General features: G+C 31.3%; 3 protein-coding genes across 7 annotated transcripts in view; 1 reads left to right on the top strand and 2 right to left on the bottom strand.

Moving 5' to 3' along the window:
• Positions 1–4,685: 4,685 nt before the first annotated feature.
• LOC135126575 (uncharacterized) lies at positions 4,686–5,798 on the bottom strand. The gene is made up of 2 exons (XM_064052602.1): positions 5,468–5,798; positions 4,686–4,978 (listed from the first exon to the last, which is right to left on the bottom strand). Exons 1-2 carry the CDS (start codon positions 5,735–5,737, stop codon positions 4,862–4,864), a joined length of 387 nt encoding a protein of 128 aa, XP_063908672.1. The 5' UTR covers positions 5,738–5,798; the 3' UTR covers positions 4,686–4,861.
• A 312-nt stretch (positions 5,799–6,110) lies between these two features.
• Positions 6,111–14,177, bottom strand: LOC135127219 (sorting nexin-4-like). Of its 2 annotated transcripts, none has more exons than XM_064053617.1 (6): positions 13,859–14,177; positions 13,705–13,811; positions 13,334–13,656; positions 12,694–13,267; positions 6,420–6,534; positions 6,111–6,368 (listed from the first exon to the last, which is right to left on the bottom strand). In XM_064053617.1, the coding sequence occupies exons 1-6, from the start codon at positions 13,916–13,918 to the stop codon at positions 6,318–6,320; spliced, it is 1,230 nt and encodes a 409-aa protein (XP_063909687.1). In that variant the 5' UTR covers positions 13,919–14,177; the 3' UTR covers positions 6,111–6,317. The 2 variants fall into 2 exon arrangements, with proteins under 2 accessions (XP_063909687.1, XP_063909686.1); XM_064053616.1 differs by having other exon boundaries at positions 6,112–6,368; positions 12,694–13,285.
• Positions 14,178–14,232: 55 nt separating this feature from the next.
• LOC135127218 (calcium-binding mitochondrial carrier protein Aralar1) overlaps positions 14,233–22,393 on the top strand; it is a 29,090-nt gene continuing 20,929 nt past the window's right edge. For 2 of the 4 annotated variants that reach the window (XM_064053612.1, XM_064053611.1), the window contains exon 1: positions 15,298–15,423. In XM_064053612.1, coding sequence (XP_063909682.1) covers positions 15,313–15,423 — 111 coding nt within the window. In that variant the 5' untranslated portion in view covers positions 15,298–15,312. Of the gene's footprint in view, positions 14,398–15,297; positions 15,424–22,393 lie in introns of those variants that run through there. The other 2 variants (XM_064053615.1, XM_064053613.1) reach the window with 2 other exon arrangements.

The following is a 22,393-nucleotide window of genomic DNA, read 5'->3' as shown; positions in this document are numbered from 1 at the left end:
GGGTCCCAACTGCTTTTTTAAAAATGTGAAACCTTTTCGGGAGCCCAATCTGTCTTTTTTTAAGAAAGTGAAATATTCTCGGGCACCTCAACTGTCTTTTTTTTAGGAAAGAAAAATGTGAAACCGGTGCGTGGTGAAATCTCCTCGGGGACACCGACTGTCTTTTTTTTAAGAATGCGAAACCTTTTCAGGGATCTCAAGTTCTTTTTTTAAAGAAGGTGAAACTTTCTCTGGAGCCCAACTGTTTTTTTAAGAAGGTGAAACCTTCTCGAGGGTCCCAACTGTCTTTTTTTTAAGAAGCTGAAATCTTCTCGGGGGCCCCAATTGTCTTTTTTAAGAAGGTCAACCCTTCTCGGGGGTCCCAACTCGTTTTTTTAATAATCTCAAACCTTCTAGGGACCCCCACCGTGTTTTTTTAAGAAGGCGAAACTCTCTCGCGGGTCCCAACTGTATTTTTTTTTAAGAAAATGACACCTTTTCTGGAGCCCAACTGTTTTTCTAAAAAGGTGAAACCTTGTAGAGGGTCCCAACAAACTGTCGTTTTTAAGAAGGTGAAATCTTCTCGGGGCCCCAACTGTTTTTTTTTAAGAAGGGCAGCAATTCTCGGGGTCCCATCTGTTTTTTTTAAGAATGTGAAACTTTCTCGGAAGCCATAACCGTATTTTTTTAAGAATGTGAAATTTTCTCGGGGGTCCCAACTGTTTGTTTAAGAAGGAGAAACCTTCTAGGGGATCCCAACTATTTTTTTAAGAAGGTGAAACCTTCTCGAGAGCCCCAACTGTCTTTTTTAAGAATGGGGCCTAACTGTTGAAGGTAAGCGAAGAAAAATGTTGCTGCCTCGGTGGGAATCGAACCACACGCTCCCCGCTTGCCGGGCAGGTATCCTGACCACTAAACCACGAGGCCGCTTATCTTTCTCCGCTTAACAATGTGTTATTGTGCCTCCATAGTATCCCCAAAAAAATGGAAGTGGTTCTATTAAGGAATGAAGAGCATCTGGGCAGACAGAATTTTGTCAAAATGGACTGCTCGGTGGAAAAACGGGAATATAGGTCAATTTACTAGAAGTAACAGAAAAATGCATTTATGGTACTGTCATAAGCAAGAAAACGTTGAGTGTACATTGTTTATGAGTGAAAAATATCGTCTAAAAAATGTTGAGATCACAAGACGACTGGAACGAAACAGTAAAATATATTGAAAGGATAACGAAGCAAAAAAAAAAAAAACAGAAAGATTGCGGGAATAAAGGAAAGAAGGAATTAAAAAAAAATGGAATCTACAACTTCCACTTCCTCATTGAAGAAATGCCTAGTTAGAATTCCAGTGAGGCTGATAAAGACATCGACCAGAGAGGGTATCTTTTTTGAAGATTTGCTCTCCTCTAAAAAAAAGTGGTCAGGAAGTTGGGTAAGGTCAAGCCAAGTCTGACCTGTTTAGGTCAAATCAGCTCAAAGCAAGTTAGGTCAAGTCAGATTAGTTCTGGTCAAATCAGCTCAAAGCAAGTTAGGTCAAGTCAGATTAGTTCTGGTCAGGTATGGCTAGATCATGATAGGTCAAGTCAGGTCAGGTCCTTGAAGTAGTGTGCGAGCAGTTCCGAGGAGAATGATGAAGAGGTGGAGGAATTTTTAATTGGTGGTCGATCTCCGACTATCCTGGGGTGGAAATCTAATACTACTTGGAACAACTTCCTAGGTGCCTATGAAGGGTTTCCCCTCCGCGAGAAAAAAAAAGTCTGGTCAGGTCAGGCGCCAGGCTTTCTGAGATTTTTATAATGGCGTACGAAAGACTACAATTCTTTCAAAAACAGGTAAGATTTTACGAGACATATTTTCTTCACTCGTAACCATTTTCAGTTTAGTTATGGAAAAGCACTAAAGCCGACTATTTGTCAATATCTTTTATCACATATAATATATATTACTTACATTATTCAAACGAAATTACGTCTAGTACGTCAGTCGTTGTAAAATTTTTCTTAAAATATGAATATAAAGTATTATTACTAGATACCAATAAGTGCAATAATACATTGTTGCATGACAAAAGAAGTCCCAGTGGAGGGTATTTTAAGGTTCAAGTTATAACACAATGCTTATAATTTTAAAGACATTTAAATATAATTTATTTGATGTTGTTGGACCCTACGTCTTCCATTCACCAGGTGGGTATTCTGACCACTATCCAACGTCGTGATTATCTCTCCTCACTTTCCACGTTATATTTTTCCACCACAAAATGTGTTTCAGATTTTAAAGTAAATTTTGTGTTACCGTTTAAAGCGTTCTAAGTCATTTGGAGCTTCTTCGGCGCAATACAAAAGTCCCGTTTTAATTTTTTCATTGAGCATAACATTATTAGTAAAAAAAATTGGCCGCGTGAATTATGTGTTTCTATTCAAAACAATGTTGCCGTTACAGTATCACTCAAATAAACAAATACTTAGAGAAGAATACAATACTAAAATGTCGCAGTAAACACAAAGGCGTTCGGGCGAGTCCACTTGCAACTGTAGGAACTGATGTTCGTCATTTTGTCTTGTGATTCATTGGTGTTTTAAATTAACGCTGTTTGGTTTTATCTTTTCGTGATTTACAAGTGTTTTTCGTACGTTATTCAGATTAATTAATCTATAATAGATATATGAAAACTAATTGAAAAAGTCATCAAGCTGGCTTTAATTTTTGTAAAAAATTGTAACTAAAATTTAATCGATAACAACGCGAAAATGTCAATTATACACAACAGTATAATTTTACACTTTAGAACGTAAACGATACGCCACTCGTAAAAGACGTCAGATTCTGATGACACGTTCTTCTCACAATATTTCCACTCTAAACACTTCATTGTGTATCTATAAGCTCAGTTTCAAAAAATCGATGAAAATACCGCATCCTTCTGCATTGTGTTCACAGCTAATGCAAGTATTAAACTGATAATAAATATTGCTGCAGAGGGAAAGATTATCTTCGCTTGAGACATTTGATACCCTAAGTGGTAGATGCAGTCTGGAAATTTTCAACGTTGTAATCTTGATCCTAGAATTTTTGCGTAAGTTTTCGATAAATTCAAATCTCGAACAAGTCATTTAGTCCAATTTGAGTTACATCTTTTTCAGGTGCTAAAAATTCCTGCTCTTCAAACGAAAAATATTCCATATGCTATTTTATGAGTCCAAGATTTGTTAGAATTTTTAACACCACGCCTTTTCTGCTGAAGACGTAATAATACTTTGTTTAAATTTCAGAAAGATTAAAACTTTGTAAACAACAAAAATTGTTCGGAGTGTTTACACTCTTGCGGGACTTTGTGGATAAACAAACCACTATCATTATCACAAACTGACTCAGTTTAATTTAAATTAGCCTTTTGAACCTTCTTGTATCAATACATTATCGCAAATTTACAAGTAATTGGTTTAAGAGTTTAAAAGCAAAGAGAGGGTTGTGACGCTGGAAATACTGGTTTATAGCTGTCGCACAAGTCAGGCACAATACGATTTCTTTCATTATCTTACTATGTTTGGAAATCACCCTGGAAAAGTACAAAAGAAAAAAATAAGAAAAAAAACTGTTATTGATCTGTTGTTGTTTTCTATGCTGGACCTACTCACTAACTACACTACACTGAAAAATTACAAATTCTCCTCAACAGATACTTTCCTTTGTATAAAACGTTCGAATTTTGCTTTGTTACAATTTCAAAACAAAAATAAATTGCGCGATTTCTTTATTACGTCGCGAACTTTAGGACGATTCCCTAAGGCTTCCAGAAAGAGAATCAACTGTTCTTTCAAAGCGCTGGCGAAGTTATAAAAAATCCACACTCTCGTCTTTTTAAATGTGAATAATTTAGCGCTTTCCAGGATCTTCCATCTTTATTTTTTGCAAACAATTTAAAGTGCTTGATACGTTTAGAAAAGGATTCGCCATTTCGTTGCAATACCTCTTTGATTAAGCTTTCAGGAAATGCAAAAAGGACTAAAGATTACTAATCCGCTTTTTTCGCTCTTCCCTATATTCATCAAGCGATAATGGGGTGAATAGATAACTGATTTAGTATAATGTACATTCACATAAAGCTTTTTTTGACTCATCATCAATTCAATATGTTTTTTTTTTGCATCTAATGTGAAAATAATTGTCACTATTATTATATCGGGTATCATAAAAACACGTTTTGCAAGCAATAACCCACTTGTCATTCAAGGTCCGGCATGCAGCAAAAATTATGACTTAGGGAATATGATTGATTACATTGGTCAAAACAATTAATTTTTTGTTTTACATGTAAACATCAGTACATAAAGTATTCAATAAATAAAATAAAAAACTTTAGGAGAGTCTAATTGACAGGTGAGAGACATTTGCATAAAATCTTAAATTATTAATGAAACCGAAGCGTAATACCTGAGTTTACTGTACAGATAAAAATCAATGAATTCCGCCTATGTTTTATTTACTTCTTTATTTTTAGTTCATTAGCTTGATGAGAAGAAGTATGCATATTTTATATCGATCGTGCCTTCCAAACAAATTTATTACCACATAACCACGTTTTATTTTTTAGTAAAATCGACGCGTTTCGTCAAGTATATTGGCATCTTCTCGAACAACAAAAAAACACCTATTTTACTAAAAAATATTTATTGAAGATGATACAAAATTCATGTACCTGTTTATCCTCACACAAAAATAAACCCCTGCCTATATATCATCAAATTTGTACATTCACATTTGTAACAATGAACAACTAGAACCGCCTCAAAACAGACGTTTATAGAAACCTAAAGGGCTCCGCCCGTGATTGTGTCTACACGAAAAGTCAAAACCTGATAGGAATATCACCACAACTAAACCTAGTCGTTTTTCTTGTCCGCAACCAGAAGCTCCGCTTCCTCCGATTCCGACGCTTCTTCGTTCGCCCGTTTTTCCTCTCCCTCGGGATTGGCCTCCTTGTCCTTCTGCTCCTCGGTCTGCAGATATTTCGGCAACCAAAAACAAGCACAAACAAGTTTAATCAACACCCAGGCCGCACAAGCCAAACCTAGGTACGAACAAGACGAAAACACCATTTTCCAAACATCCACACCTACTTTTTGATTCCGCATTTTGAATAAATTGTGAAAACGTGGAACGAAATTGTGGCTGTGACCAAAAAATGCACATCCTAACAACAGACAGTTCCTGAATCACAACAAAAATAAAATCGATATGTATTGAAGCAATTGCTCGCTGTGCATAACACCGTGTTGAAGGTAAAACGAGCATGAATTATTTAAAGAGCCGATAGTGCATCTGTGCGAACATGAATTTTTTAAAGTAGAAACCTGATTTATACGTTAGGTGGGCTTGATTTTTTTGTAGTGGCATGCACCTGCACTACTTAACTTAAGTAGGCAATTGTGGCTTATTTTTATTCAAACACAATAAAAACTGGTGAGTGTTGACAAAACGACATTTACCGTTTCTTCTTTGTCTTTCTTGAGCAGTTCTTCCATTAGATCTTCTAAGTTCTCGCCGTAGCCGATGCTGTTTTCTCGCTGCCTTTTCTCGATTTCTTCCTGCATCCGTTTCAGGCCGTCTTCGATCACGTGGAGGTTGTTCTTGAGCTGTCTTCGGCCTGTCATGAAGCGGCTTAAAAACCACAAGCACACGAATAAGCAAAACGATAGCCAGATGCTTATTCCGATTTTGAATTTGTCGCTGGTACCCGTTTCACTGGTTTCACTCATTTTCTTGGCACAAAAAATTGTTAATTGTACTGGATTCACTTCCAGTACAATTCAGAATGAAAGGAATAATTGACGATATCGACATAGATCCGAGGAGGAGGTACACGTGGAGAGGAATGAATATCAATACTGTTCTAAAATTTATTGTGGGAAAATAATACACCATTGGTTGGGGAAAAATGGGAGGAAATTATAGTCCTCGTTATTAACCCTAATAGGAAAGTTGTTGTGCGGGCAAGACGATGCCTCGTTAATTACGTTACGGGAAAACAAAGTGATTAGAATAGATTATTCAGGCTTTTTTCTGTGCGTATATCCCAAATGAGTCAGGGCAAAAAAAGATCTTTTATTAGTGTGTAAAATAAAAATAATTTATTCACGAGTATTTTTTACAGCCTCGTCTTTAGAGTAGCTTTGTAGCAAAGCTTGTTTTATATTTAAAAATATGAATATTTTACAACAAATAAATAAATACTGTTTTATAATACAATAAGTGGACATTGTAACTTAACAATATATATAGCACATTTACAAACATTAAGATTGAAGAATATGCAGTATATCAATAAAAATCACAAAATTATGGTATGTTTTGCAAACAATCACGTATTTGAATCCATGTCTGAAGACCCTGAAAGCAACAACTTCTTTAGATTAAAAAATATATGTCATAAATAGATACCTTTTTGGCAGTTTTCAGTTGGAGGAATGCATAGCTCGTTAAGGTTTCCCGCAAGTCATATACTTTTTGGTTCTGGAATCTTTCAATGTCTGTTAAGGCCTTTGTAGAAAATTCGCTGCAACAAAATTACAAGTTAATGAACTGTTTTAACATTTATCACGATATTTACACAAATAATAAAAATTAAAAAACAGAAAGTTTTTAAATTATGTTACACACTGTTAACATTATTTTTTCATTAAGAGAATTACAACATTTTTTAAGACTTATTTTCTATCCGTGGAAAAGTGTGAGTATCTGATGAACTAATTTTTCGATTTGACAGTTGTAATATTCGAGAAAACTGTCAAATTTGTACTCAAGTTGACGCGGGAATTATTAAAAAAAATGTTACCAATCTTTTGAACAAATTAACGCTGTACCAACCGATAAAACTGACACTATACACTCAAAAACTGCCCTTTTGAGTATCGGCTTTAATGAAGATATTCAACTTGATATTTTTCAATTCCTGGTAATGATCAAGTCTTGCGTGCTTTAAATTTATAATCTGAGTTATTAAGGCTCTATTCGCTTTCAGTTGCTTGCCTTACAAATATGTAATTTCGTAAAAAATATGTGTAATTAAGGAAAAGTTACCAACTCCAGACATTAAAATTCCATACTAAAGTACTTATAACAAGTTTTATTTTTATTTTTGAAGAATTTAATTGCGCAATTGCACGCACATTACGCAGACCGCCATAGTGCATCCAACACGAATGAAATTTATAACACAGTTTAAAAAAAATATGGTACAAAATGATGTGTTTATAGGTGATTTTTATTATTTTTAATTTTTTAAGTTGGCAATAGAGTTAACTAGTCGCTACTATTGATGAACCTGATTCAAATTTAGGCAATTTTAAACACATGAAAATGAAGTTGCCAATTTTGACATTAGGGCGCTAATAAACGTGATGAGAAGATGACAACTACTGACCTAGTGCCTAAAATTTCCATTTGATAATCAGGTGTGTCATCATAAAGTTTTAAATGTGTTGTTAACCTAACAAAAAAAATCATAAGCGATATTAAGGTGATTAATTTTGGTGGACACTATTTTGTTTTTTTTTTAATGTCAAAAAATTCTAGATTTTTCGTTTATCTCATTTTTTTGTTTGCTGCATTTCATTTACTCATTTGATTGAAGTTTTAAATTTTTAAACAATTTTGATGGTTTAACCGAAAAATCGAAAAGTCGAAAAATCGAAAAATCGAGAAATTGAAAAACTGATAAGCTGAAACATCCAGAAATGAAACATCAAAAGATTGAGAAAACAAAAAAGTTGAGAAGTCGAAAAATCGAAAAAAAAAAAAAAAATTAAAAATCGAAAGACTGAAAAACCGAAAAACCTAAAATCTAGAAGTCGAAAAATAAAAAGATCGAGAAATCGAAATGTTAAAAAACTGAATTTAAAAATTGGAAAAACTGCAAGATAGAAATATTGATGAACTGGAAAATCGAAAAATCGGAAAATCTAAAATTTTAAAAAGTAAAAAATCGAGAAATCGAAAAATTGAGGAATCAAAATGTTCAAAAATCCCAAGACTGAAATATCAAAAAATTGAAAAATCGAAAATTTTAAAAATATGTAGAGAAATCGAAGTCGAAAAATCGAAAAAATGAAAAATCAAAAAACTGAAAAATCGAAAAATTGAAGAAATGAAAAACTGAAAAATCGAAAATTCTGAATACCAAAAAATCGATTAATCGAGAAGTTAAAACATTGATAAATTGAAAAATTTAAGACTAAAAAAAATCGATAAATCGAGAAATTGAATAATCGAAAAATTAAAAATTTTAAAAATCGAAAAGTAGAAAAACCGAGAAGTCGAAAAATAAAAAGATAGAGAAATTGAAACCTCAAAAAAGTGAAAAATCCAGAAATCGAAAAATCTAAAATTTTAAAAATTGGAAAATTAAAGAATCGAAAAATTGAATCATCTAAAAGTCAAACAAGTAAAAAATCGAGAAATCTAAAAATTGAGGTACCAAAATATTCAAAAATACCAAAACTGAAATATCGAAGAAATGAAAAATTGAAGAAAATATGAAGAATCGAAAATTTGACAAATCGAGAAATCGAAGTCGAAAAATCCAAGTTGAAAATCGAAAAACTGATAAATCGAGAAGTTAAGAAATAGAAAAGTCGGAATACCAAAAAATCGATTAATCGAGAAATCGAAATAGCCCAAACTGGAAAAATCGAAAAGTTAAAAATTGATGAGTTAAAAAATTTAAGACTAAAAAACGATAAATCGAAAAATAGAAATATCGAAGAACTGAAAAACCGAGAAATTGAAAAATCTAAATTTTAAAAATGGAAAAATTAAAATTTCGAAAAATTAGAGAACCGAAAAATTGAAACATCTAAAATTTAAAAAAGTAGAAAATCGTGAAATCGAAAAATTGAGAAATGAAAAAAAAAAATTGAAAAATCTAAGAAAAATTGAAAAACCGAAAATTTGCAAAATCCAGAAATCGAAGTTGAAAAATCAAGAACCTGAAAAATTGAAAAACTGCAAATCAAGCAATCGAGAAATCGAAAAGTTAGAACATCAAAAAACTGATTAATTGAAGAATTTAAAATTTAGAAACAGAAACGTCAAAAATTGAAATACTGAAAAATCGTAAAAACTGAAACATCGGAAAATTGAGAGCTCGAAAAATCAACAAAAAACGAGAAATCGAAAATTTGAAGAATCGAAAATTGTAGAAAGTAGATAAAAGTAAAATCCCATCTGAAATATAGAAAAATATTGAAAAATTGAGAAATCGAAAATTTGTTGTATACATCCAGAATTTTGAATTTTTTCCCAAAAATCTCGTTTAATGCAAATCTGAACAAACGGGCAGACAAAAAGGAGATCTACTTTTTCGTACTCTAGAGGTGATAAAAAATCAAAAAATAGAAATATCGAGAAATCGAAACGCTAAAAAAACTGAAAAATCTAAAATTTAAAAATTGGAAGAACTGAAAAATAGAAATGAAGAACTGAAAAATCGAGAAGTCGAAAAATCTAAAATTTTAAAAATTGAAAAACCAAAATATTGAAAAATTAAAGAATCGAAAAATTGAAAAATCTAAAAATTAAAACGTCTAGAAATTGAAACATTCAAAATTTAAAGAAGTAAAAAATCCAGGAGTCCAAAAATTGAGGAATCAAGATGTTAAAAAATCCCAAAACTGAAATATGGAAAAATTGAAAAATCGAAAAAATGAAAAATCAAAAACCTGAAAAATTGAAAAACTGAAGAATTGGGTAGTCTAGAAATCGAAAAGTCAGAATACCAAAAAATTGATTAGTCGAAAAATCGAAAATTTAGAAACAGAAACGTAAAAAATTGAAAACCTGAAAAATAGAAAAATTCAAGATTTGAAAAACTGAAAAATCTAGAAGTCGATAAATCGGAAAGTCAGAATACCAAAAAAATTGAAAACCTAAAAAATTAAAAATTTTAAGAATTGAAAAACCGAGAAGTCAAAAAAAGATCGAGAATCGAAAAAATGAAAACTTAAAAACCTGAAATCGAAAAATTGAGGAATCAAAATATTCAAAAACTCAAAACTGTGATGACGAAAAATTGAAAAATCGATGAGAAACCTAAAAAATCGGAAAATTAAAGAATTGAAAACGTGAAAAATCGTGAAGTCGAGAATTCGAAAAGTAGGAATACCAAAAAATCGATACATCGAGAAATAATCCAAAATAAAATATCGAATAGTCAAAAATTGATAAATTGAATAATTAAGACTAAAACAAAACAATAGATAAATCGAAAAATTGACGAATCGAAAAATAAAAAATTTTAAAAATTGAAAAACCGAGAAGTCGAAAAATAGAAAGATCGAGAAATCGGAAGTCAAAAAACTGAAAAATCTAAAATATTGGAAAAAATGAAAAACAGAGATATTGAAGACCAGAAAAAACTAAAATTTTAGAAATTGAATTTTTAAAATTTCGAAAAATTAAAGAATCGAAAAATTGAAAAATCTAAAAATTAAAATATCTAACAATTGAAACATCTAAAATTTAAAGAAGTAAAAAATTGAGAAATGGAAAAATTGAGGAATAAAAATGTTTACAAATTCCAAAACTGAAAAGTCGAGAAATCGAAATAAAAAAATCGAAGTTGAAATATCGACAAAATAAAAAATCAAAAAACCTGAAAAATCGGAAAATTGAAGAATTGGAAAACTAAAAAAACCGAGAAGTTGATAAAGCGAAAAGTCGGAAGACCAAAAAATCAATTAATCGAGAAATCGAAAATTTAGAAACAGAAACGTAAAAAATTGAAAAAGTGAAAAATCAAAAATTTTAAAAATTGAAAAACCGAGAAGTCAAAAAGAGATCGAGAAATTAAATTGAAACGTCAAAAAACTGAAAAATCGAAAAAACAAAAATTTTAACAAGTGAAAAATTAAAATTTCCAAAATTTAAAGAATCGAAAAATTGAAAAATCTAAAAATTAAAACATTTAAAAATTGAACATCTAAAATTTTAAAACGTACAATTAAAAAATTGGGGTATCAAAATGAAAAAAATCCCAAAACTGAAATGTCGAAAAATCGAAGTCCAAAAATTGAAGTTGAAAAATCGAAAAAACCAAAAGTCAAAAACCTGAAAAATTGAAAAATTGAAAAACTGAGAAGTCAAGAAATCGAAAAATTAGAATACCAAAAAATCGATTAATCGAAAAATCGAAATTTAGAAACAGAAACGTAAAAAATTGAAAAACGGAAAAATCAAAAATTTTAAAAATCGAAAAATTGCAAAACCGAGAAGTCTCGAAATGTCCGAGTACCAAAAAATCGATTAATCGAGAATCGAAATAGCCCAAAAGAAGCGGATCTTTAATTTTTTAATTAAACGCGAAAAATTGAAAATCTAAAAATGAGAAAAGTAAAAAATCGGAAAATAATCGAGGAATCAAAATGTTTAAAAACCCTAAAACTGAAATATTGAAAAATCGTGAAATCGAAGTCGAAAATTGGAAGCTAAAAAATCGAGGAAATGAAAAACTGAAAAATCGAGAAGTCGAGAAATCGAAAAGTCGGAATACCAAACAATCGATTAATAAAGTAATCGAAAAATCGCAAATTTAGAAATAGAAACGTCAAAAATTGAAAGCCTGAAAAATTATTACATATAAAATTCCGATTTTTTTCCATAAAGGAAATCCGGACGGACGGACGCACAGACGGAAGGGAGATTTATTTTTTCGTAGTCTAGAGATGATGAAACGTCGAGAGAACATAAAAGTAGCTAGTCGCCCGATGGACTCGCGTACAATACTTCCTTAGCTTACGCTCGGAAAGTAATAAGGGTAAAAACATGAAACAAAGTTCAGTTTTGTGAAAATATTTTTGATTTTGGACTTCTAACTAGAACTATAACCTTATATTTTATAATTACGTGAATTTAATTCAAACAGCATTAAGAAAGTGCTCTAGAAATCATTAGAAACCAATGAAAATATGATCTTTTTTTTTATCAGTGTCATTACACGTTTTTTTTTTAATTAAAGGTCCATTTACTTTTTTAAATGACAAATTTCGATTTAAAGTATCACAAAATTTAAAAATGACCTTGGGTGCTAAGATAAGTACACTATGGACTTGGCTATTGGAAATCGTTGTTTAAAAAGAAGAGGTCGAAAAACTTTTTAAAGCGCCATCTGTTGAGAAATGCAGCAACTAAATCTTTAAAATTAAAAAATACACAACAATTTTTTTAAATGAAATAGGCTTTATAATATCATAACTTTCTAAATAGTATTGTAAGCCTGTTATGTGGACTGTCGATTGAAAATTTTTATATTTTGACCAGTTTTAGAGAGATTTTGTTTTGAGTAAGATTTCACAAATTTTAATCGTTTCAACGATTGTTTTTATGTTAAACAAATACATCTATTAATCTTTCTGAGAAAACGAAACTCTAATCTCGTCTATGTTTACACTAAAAAAGCGCCATTTTGTTAATCTCCGACTCGCCATTTTATGTATAAATTCGACAAAAGTAAAACACGGCCTCTAAAGGCAGTTTTCGTGGTCTTTGAAATGTATAAACCAATGTGAACTAGAAAAATCCAGTGAAGGCGAACTTGCATTAATACCATAGCTTAAGATAACGCCAATCAGCTGACCTTTCCTATTTAAAATCTAAATAAAAACTATAATTTCCACAAACTTCAAACTAATTTTGTTTTTAATAGAAACTTCCTGCTTACTTTAAACTAGTCTTTGATGTATTCACAGCTGCCGCGCCCTCTTGTATCTGCTGGTCCAACAAATTCACCTTAAGCTCCCTCACTTCATCCGTGTCCACAGCCCCAAATAACCTCGACATCAACCCCGTCTTCCCCTGCTGAGCCTTATTCCTCTCTACATTCTTACTAGCTACGTTATCTTCAGCCCCTTCTAGCTGCAACTGGTGATACTCATAATTCTTACAAACATTCTGCAACGAATTCGCAAAAAATAAATATTCTTTCAATTGATCCGCCAGCAGCTCCTCGTCCTCCAACCCCGCATCAATACTAGAAGCTAAAGAATCCAAATAGTGACCAGTTTTCTGCAACGCGTCCCCCATATCCTTCTCCACGGCGCTCCACTCGCTGAAAACCCGGCCATAGTTCGCGTGGAGTTTATGCACGTTGTATTGTTTCTCAGCCACGCGCGATCTAGCTTTAAGTAGGTTGTTTAAGTTAGTTTGGAAAATGTGACTGTAGTCTTTGATCGCGTCAAATCTGGGGTCCGAGTTGCGAAGTCTCATTGATAAGTTTAAGGCTTTGAGTTTGTTTTCTACTAGTTGTAAGTACCCTGTAACGATGAGTGGTATTATTTGTGGTGAAGTCAATAACGTGTTACCGTTGCTTTTGTAAGACTCCCTCCAGTCGTCTTCTTGCTGCAAGAATTCTACGAAGTGTTTATCCCAGCTTAGTACAGGGTGCGACGCTAGTCGTAACAGGAAATTTTCTAAGCCCGCGCGTCGCCTGTCGACGAAGTTTGGGTCAAAAGTATCACTTGAAATTTTCTGCCATCCGAACATCACACGTTTTTCCGGCAAAGGAGGCAAGACAATGTACGGATAAGTGACTTCCAGGTAGCCCCTGAGTTGCTCGAATTCCGTATACCGTCTCCACACCGTCGTCACCTTGGGAAACCGATTCTGGAACTCCGAGTCGGTTAATCTGGAAGACGTTTTTGTGAAAACAGTGAATTAAAAGTGTCACACTTACTTGGTTTCAATTAAGTAAACTGTGTAAAATTCTCGTAGGTTTAATGTTCCGTTCGCCCGTTTTTCCGACTCGGCTACGGAAATTTCTATGTGATTAAGTATTGTGTCCTGTAAAAAAAACATTAGAGGTTACGTCGACGATCGATACGGTTTACCTCTTTCTGTTGTTTGTTTTTGTCAATGTTCTTTTTTGCTTTTGTACTTTTATTCTCCATGGTCTTTATTTAAAATGTAAGTAAAATTTAAAAATAAACCCGATCAAAGAAAAATTTTTGACAACTATCACTTCTACTGTCACGAATGACAGGTTGGATCAGATGTCAAAATTACGAAATTATATTGTTCACACAAGAAGTGGTGAGTTTTAAATCGTTTGTGAGTTTCGTGGGTTTATTACGTGTTATCGCGTTAAATAAATGATAAAAATTGTTATTGTTTTTTGTTACAGGAATCTGTAAAAACGTGACCCTTACGTCACCGCCAATGTCACCGCTGTCATTTCATACTGTCAAAAGTAGTGTCAAGTCTTAACCCTTATAGCTGCATGTAGCAGGAATTTTTTAGTAAAATAGCTTTAAATTAAATAAAACGCAATACTTTTGTACTTAATAATCTAATTAAGTGATTTTCGTATGATATTAGTGTGTTTTGGGAATGGACACATTTTTAGCTAAAGCTTTTTGCCAAGAGGTGGGTAAGTCTTGTAATTTAATGTAACATAAAATTTTAACACTCGTGTTTGTTCATATTATTGTGTCTTCAGTCTTTATGGTTGAATGTTATCAGTAGTGTTTATCTCTAGATTTCAAAGACAGTCCAACGACGCCGGTGGGTGATTTAATAAGTCATTTACATAAAAGGCGAAGACATAATTATTACTTATTATCGTAGTTTGAGTTTAAAAATAAAGTCCTATTTAAAATTGTTCATGTTTGTATTGGGGACGATGATATAGTACAGAAGATATCAGTAAGTAATGAACTTATCAAAAATGTGACTTGTTATTTTTAAAGTGGTTGAGACTTAACACGTCAACGTCATTGTTACAACATTAAAATATGATACAAGAGCTTATCTCAACGTGCTCTCTATTTCATAACTTATTTATTGTTTATATCACAAGACCAAATTTTGTTTGGTTCGGGTTCAAGGTAAGGCCTCAGACACTCAAGATTTTTATTGATAATGTTGATAGAAAAATTTCCTTTGTTGTTTTTTTTTTATGTAGAAGTAGAAAATGAAGTTTCTAATTTTTATTCTATTTTATTGTTAACATGTTAAGTACACCTCAATATAACAAGAAACAAAAATATTTTGTGTGTATGCTATTTTGGAACACCTGTAGATAAATCAAAGAGATAATGCAATTTTATTAATCTTCAAATTATGGACTAGATTTTTATATCAGTTGTCTCTCAGCTTAAAGGAAGACTATCTGTTGTAATTTCCGCATATAAGTTTCTTCATAAGACCTAAATTAATACCGAGAATTAGCGCAATACATGGTTTATCAGTCACATTTTATTGTGAATACAATGATACACATATTGCAATTGACCAAAATACTATTTATAGGTAGCTTTATTGCATTGTGATAACTAGTGTAAAAATGGACGGTATACAGTTTGGTAGCTTTTTTTCAATTCCAAAGAAGCATTTATATTCAGTTAACTTAGAAGCGACTGAACAGAATATTTTGAAAGAAACGGACATTATCAAAGTGAGTTTTTAAAAGTTTAATTTTTTGTTTCCTAGTGAAATAGTGGCAGTATTTTTAAATAAAAATTCCAATATGTCACTTTTAAGGTATAATATTGCTTTTTATTATTATCCGTTCACGATCTTTATATAGTAAGGTTGGAAAACTCCCGCATTTCACATTTTTTACTAGAAAAAGTGGGACTGGAAACTAATAATAGAATCTAGAATAGTCTAATAAAAAAAGTAAAAAAAAAAAACGCTAATCGTATTTTTTTGTTATACTATTTGCTATAAAATTTATTTGTTATTTCATGCATCTGACCTGACTTTACCTACCGTGACCTCACCTCTTCTAGTTAGAAAAATAGTCGAAAATGTCAAAAGTGTCAAAATCAGTTTTATCTTATCAAATATTAGGCCCGCCCACCCACCCTCTGTTTTTTTGGAAGGTATTTGATTTGCCAAAATCAGCCTTATCTTAGTAAGTATTAGGCTCCCCCCTCTTCTATTTCTAAGGACTAATTTTATTTGTGTTAAGTATAAGGTCATTTATTTGATTCAGATCGGATAAAATCGATCACTGAAAAAGAGGCAGGGTGGGTGGGCGGGGCTAGTTATGTTGTTCTGTCGAGTGGGACTGGAAACTAATAATAGAATCTAGTCTAATGAAAAAATTAAAAAAAAAAAAACGCTAATCGTATTTTTTTGTTATACTATTTGCCATAAAATTTATTTGTTATTTCATGCATCTGACCTGACTTTACCTACCGTGACCTCACCTCTTCTAGTTAGAAAAATGGTCGAAAATGTCAAAAGTGTCAAAATTAGTTTTATCTTATCAAATATTAGGCCCGCCCACCCACCCTCGGTTTTTTTGGAAGGTATTTCATTTGCCAAAATCAGCCTTATCTTGGTAAGTATTAGGCTACCCCCCTCTTTTATTTCTAAGGACTAATTTTATTTGTGTTACGTATAAGGTCATTTATTTGATTCAGATCGGATAAAATCGATCACTGAAAAAGAGGCAGGGTGGGTGGGCGGGGCTAGTTATGTTCTTCTGTCGAGTGGGACTGGAAACTAATAATAGTTAGAATTCTAGTTCTGATAAAAAAAGTAAAAAAACGCTAACCGTATTTTTTTTTGTTATACTATTTGCTATAAAATTTATTTCTTATTTCATGCATGTGACCTGACTCGACCTACCGTGACCTTCCCTCTTCTAGTTAGAAAAATAGTCGAAAATGTCAAAACTGTCAAAATCAGTTTTATCTTATCAAATATTAGCCCCGCCCACCCACCCTCTGTTTTTTTTGGAAGGTATTTGATTTGCCAAAATCAGCCTTATCTTAGTAAGTACTAGCCTCCCCCCTCTTCAATTTATAAGGACAAATTTTACTTCTGTTAAGTATAAGGTCATTTATTTGATTCAGATCGAATAAAATCGATCACTGAAAAAGAGGCAGGGTGGGTGGGCGGGGCTAGTTATGTTCTTCTGTCGAGTGGGACTGCAAACTAATAATAGTTAGAATTCTAGTTCTAGTTCTGATAAAAAAAGTAAAAAAAAACGCTAACCGTATTTTTTTTTGTTATACTATTTGCTATAAAATTTATTTGTTATTTCATGCATCTGACCTGACTTTAACTACCGTGACCTCACCTCTTCTAGTTAGAAAAATAGTCGAAAATGTCAAAACTGTCAAAATCAGTTTTATCTTATCAAATATTAGCCCCGCCCACCCACCCTCTGTTTTTTTGGAAGGTATTTGATTTGCCAAAATCATTTTTGATTCAACTTTGCCAAAACAGGAATGAGCTGATTAACCACCCAATTTTGAAAAATTGTCCCGTCCATCGTTTTATGATAGTCTCTATCGTTATTTTTTTGATTTTTCTAATTTTTATTTTACTCAAGGTCAAATTTCTCAATTTTTGATTTTTCAGTTTTTCAATTTTCGAACTATTTGATTTTTTAATATTTCGTTTTTGCAATTTTGAATTTTCCAGTTTCTCGATTCTTCAATTTGTCTAGTTTTCATTTTAAATATGAATGATGATAATAATTTGTAAAATTTTTCGCTTTTTCAACTTTAATTTTGTACAATTTTTTCATTTGTCTATTATTGGTTTTAAAAACTTTTTGTTCGATTTTTCAATGTTCCGATATTTTATTTTTCAGTTTTTCGATTTTTAAATGTTACAGTTTTTCAACTTTACAGTTTTGACGATTCTATAATTTTTTGAGGAGGCTATAATTTTTCGATTTTACAATTTTAAGTTTTCCAATTTTTCAATCCATTAATTTTTTTCGATTTTTAAGTTTCCCAATTTTTCAAATTTTTCTGATTTTTTTTTGTTTTTCGATTTTTCAACTTTTCGAATCAAAAAAATTGTAAAATTAAAATATCAAAAATGAAAACCTTGAAAAATCTAAAAGGTGGAAATCAAGAACTTATATCAAAAATGAAAACCTTGAAAAATCTAAAAGGTGGAAATCAAGAACTTGAAAAATTGAATAAAAGAAAAACTGAAAAATCGAAATATTAAAAATTAAGAAACTTCAAAATCGAAAAAGTGCAAAATCCGAAAAGTGCAAAACCTAAAAATTGAACTACGAAAAGTCGAAAAATTGGAATATCGAGCAATAGTAACATTAGCAGTAAATTGAAAAATCCAGAAATTGAAAATTTTCCGAAATTGAAATGTTAAAACATTGAGAACTCAACAACTTAAATAATCAAGAAAGAGAAAATTCGAAAGTCGAAAATATTGAAAATCGAAAAACAGAGAAGTCGGGAAATTAAAAAAAATGTAGTAAAAAATGTTTCAATCGGGAAATCGAAACATCAAAAAATGTTAAAATCGAACAATTGTAAAAAATCGAAAAAACAAAAAATCAAAAAACTGACCTCGAGAAAGCGCAAAATTGAAATATCTAAAAACTCAAAAATCGAAAAATCGAAAAATCAAAAAATTGAAACATTTCAGAACTAAAATGTCGAAAAATTAAAAAATCCAAACATCGAAAAATTTGGATAAACGAAAAAACGAAAAGCGGAAAAGTCGAAAATCGAACAATTGAAAAATTCGCCCAAATTCGGTAAATCGAAACATCCAAAAAATGACAAATCATGAAATTGAAGTGAAGAATCGAAAAACATCCAAATCTCGAGAAATCGAATAGTTGTAAAATTGAAATATCAAAAATGAAAATAGGAAAATGCATAAAATGGAAACTATGAAAAATCTAAAAATGGAAATCAAGAACTTGAAAAATTGAAGAAATGAAAAATTGAAAAATCGAAATATTAAAAACTGAGAAACTTCAAAATCGAAAAAGTGCAAAATACGAAAAGTGCTAAATCGAAAAATAATAATAATAATAATATCGTTTATGTATAACGAAATATTGTAACATCAAAATATTGAATATTAAAGAAATGGAGAAATTCAAAATGTGCAAAATTTAAAAATAGGAAAATCGAGGAAAAAATCGAGGAAAAGATTGAATTTTCAATCTCTTATTTTTCATTTCCTCGATTTTCAAATTTTTATAGTGAAGAACTGAATAAACGAAAAATTATAAAATCGAACGAAACGTTGAAAAAACAAAGACTATGAAAAATCGAAAAATTGTGTTATAAAATCGAGAAAATTAAAATAAATAAATCGCGAAAATAAAATCGAAAAATCAAGAACTTGAAAAATCGAGGAAATGAAAAATTGAGTAATAAAAAAATAAAAAAATAAAAAACTGAAAAACCGAAAAATAAAAAATTGTAATATCGAAAAATTACTAAATTGAAAAATTGCAAATCAAAAACTGAAATAACGAAAAATGAAAAATTTGGAAGTAAGGAAATTGAGAAATTGAAATATCTAAAAATTCTAAAATCGAAAAATCAAATTGAAACATCACAAAACCAAAATGTCGAAAAACTGAAAAATCCAAACATCGAAAAATATGGAAAAACGAAAAAAGAAAAAGCCGAAAAGTCGAAAAATCGAAACATAGAACAATTGAAACATGAAAAAATCAATATATCAATAAGCTGAGAAGCCTAAAAGTTATAAAATAAGAAAATCGAATTAGCCCAAATTCGATAAATCGAAACATTGAAAATTTGAAAAATTGTTATTTTGTTACAACCATCCAAGAACCCCGTTGAACAACCCGCGTGGAGAATAGTATACCTTGATCCTTCACTTTTAATTTTGGTGGGATTGCTTTTTAGATCAGTGTCGTGCACCCAGCGACGAATGGACGAACGATTTTGATAGATCCATGTTTCATCCAAATACACGAAAGTCAAAGTTTCACAAGAATTTAGAAACTGTAAATATGTTCTCAAAAAAGTAATTTTGGCTGCAACGACATGTTATTGTTCACATAGAATTTTGCGACCATTTACTTCCCTGTGTTTATAACCCATTGACTTAAGAATTTTGTATAATGTGGTTCGCCCCCCTTTAAATTCCAACTGTTCCCTAGAATATGCCAAAAGAGTATCTACAGTGAAATATTCGTTTTTTTCATTAAGTTGCCAAATTTGTCGTTGCAGGTCTTTCCGAAACATATAATTTGTAAATAAATCCGTTGGTTTTCGCTTGCCAGATAGTCATGTTTTTAAATTTTGGTCCCCTGTTGGTAAAATTTTTGCCACAGTTGATGTTCCCACCTATGAGAAAAAAAATTAAAAAATATTTTGCAGCGTATTTTTACATTACAGAAAATATGTTCGAGACCTTCATAGTTACTTCTTCGAAAGAAAGATCGGGCCTGTCTTTTCGAAACTGCAAAAAACATCTTTTTATTGCAATTTTTTGTTATAGTAAAACTATTTTAGGCATTTTCTTTTTAAATAATGTCACAATAATCTGTGAATCTGTCACAATGAAAAATTGCGTCTAATAATTCTGATCTAATGAATGAAGTAGAAAAGTGGCAATCCAGCTCAAAGCAAATGTCAATCAGACTACTGACAGACAAAAAACTAAATCATCAAACCAGTTTATCCAACTTAAAGAAAAAATATCAAAGCCTACTTTACTATATAAAGATCGTGAATGGATAATAATCAAGTCATTGGCTGCAGACTTTGTAAATATTTATTTTATGCTCTTGCCATGATTATGTTTTTCATAGACACAAGTCTATCACTTTCACTCTCCGTGATTGGTTTCTCCTGCAAACAAATAATAAAATTTCTCAATGCACATTATGACGCAATGTTAAAATAAGCACTTAGGAAGTTAATAAGTACCGTTGATTATCTAGATCGATATATAATTTAATAATTTTTTAATAAATATGGACCGGCTGTTCGAAATCACGTTCATCAGATTAAATGTTCCCAAAATAACCAGAATTTCAGTCCACTTCAGTTTCAAAATGCTTCAGTAGATCGTGACGACGATAAAACTTTAATCAGAATGTATCAATTCATCTACGCTTTGTCGGTTTTTTTGTCTGCACCGCTTTCGCAAAATTGATGACGTCATGTCAAAGTGCACTTAAGTAAATCCCACTTGAAATGTATATCGCATTATCTATGGCTTAATCCGTTCTATTTATAACTGCGCTTACGATTGATTCGAAAAAGTTTGTGCAATTAAGTTTTGTAGTCCAAGTTTGATTAGTTTCTTGCAGAATATTAGCATGATTAGAATTATTTTATTTTAGTAGTTGTTTACATGGTATTTTCGAGAAAATAAATATGGAAATCGATTTATTTTATTATTTCAAGAATGGTGCGTGTTATATTGTAAATATCAAAATTAATGGCTCATTTCAAAGGTATGGTTGATTTAATTTCCGGCGAAAGCAGAAGTGTTACGATGAAGTTGATTGCGTTCGTGAATAGACTTATAGATTCTCGTGGGTCGTGTAGTTTGCTTGCTGTATGGATAGAAATTTTCCTTAATTTGTTGGTTTATTTGATGTGGAACATTCTGTATAAATTCGAGCCATAACAGCCACGTAACAAAACGCAGAAAGTACTATATGATCCAAAAAAAAAATCGTCTAATAGGCCATGAAATTTACGCGTCGGTTGTTCAATTTGACAGGTCAGTAACTGTCAACCGAAGTGTCAACTATTGACGAAGAAAACTGACGCAAAACTCTGGGAATAGCAAAAAAGTGTGTATCCTTATCGCAATTTTAAGTGCATGATATTTGTAAATAGAGAGTAAACTTTATTAACCTTAACTATCGATAAATTCGTTTTTACAATTATTTGTTCCAATTATCTCTCCTTGGTCCTAGAGTTATGTAAGTAATTACGAGCGAAACTGATTTTTTTAGTGATCTTAACTCTTCAGACGCAATCTGTCTAAATTTTAGTTCTTATTAAATATTTTTGTAAATTATATAGGAATTTAACAATAACGTAGGTACATGTTACGTGTTTATACGTTCTTGAAGATTTTTTTGTCCCGAAATTTTCTAATTCTACGTAGAGAACTCGATCTCATCTAGCTCATTTTGTGTCTATGTTGTAGATTACGCTTAATAAATAACCTAGAAAAACTAGATACAGTAATCACGTAAAAGCCGCATGAACAGCTTTAGACACGTGTTTGTATCCATAAAAACGGTTGATTCATTTTTCACGTGTCGATTACGTGATTTTATTATTGTATTGCAGAGATATTTTTTTCGATGTATTTCCTTAAAAATTGGCCAAGGTTAATGGTTTATTTATTAGTTCATTACGTTCAAATAAGAATTTTATTTTAGATATTTATTGTTTGCCGAAAAGATGCTTGATCACGTAAAAGTCGCATGAACCGCCTGCGCAAAAATCTATATTGAGTGGATGCTAAATTTACGGTAGTAAAATAAAGAGAAGTACGAAAAACACCTGCCGTTTTTAAAGTAATAAAGAACGAGATTCTTGAAAACGACGTAATTTGTTATCACTAATTAGAAAAAAACACAAATGATTGAAGCAAATTTTTACGTTGGCAATTCTGATTTTGATGTTAGA

Source organism: Zophobas morio, unplaced genomic scaffold (assembly GCF_036711695.1).
Source record: "Zophobas morio isolate AGI-343-1 ecotype UQ-CSIRO unplaced genomic scaffold, CSIRO_AGI_Zmor_V1 ptg000011l, whole genome shotgun sequence".
Classification (NCBI taxonomy): Eukaryota; Metazoa; Arthropoda; class Insecta; order Coleoptera; family Tenebrionidae; genus Zophobas; species Zophobas morio.
Note: the sequence above shows the minus strand (reverse complement) of the source record. Positions and strands in the feature narration are given on the sequence as shown.

Bases quoted from the DNA above. Each gene is read 5' to 3' on its own strand.
- LOC135127219 (XM_064053616.1), bottom strand. From the start codon at position 13,918: ATGGAGAATAAAAGTACAAAAGCAAAAAAGAACATTGACAAAAACAAA. The intron at 13,812-13,858 runs GTAAACCGTATC...TTTTTTTTACAG, and splicing joins AAAACAAACAACAGAAAGAG to GACACAATACTTAATCACAT. The intron at 13,657-13,704 runs GTAAGTGTGACA...AACGTCTTCCAG, and splicing joins GTTTACTTAATTGAAACCAA to ATTAACCGACTCGGAGTTCC.
- LOC135126575 (XM_064052602.1), bottom strand. From the start codon at position 5,737: ATGAGTGAAACCAGTGAAACGGGTACCAGCGACAAATTCAAAATCGGA. The intron at 4,979-5,467 runs GTAAATGTCGTT...AAATATCTGCAG, and splicing joins AGAAAGACAAAGAAGAAACG to ACCGAGGAGCAGAAGGACAA.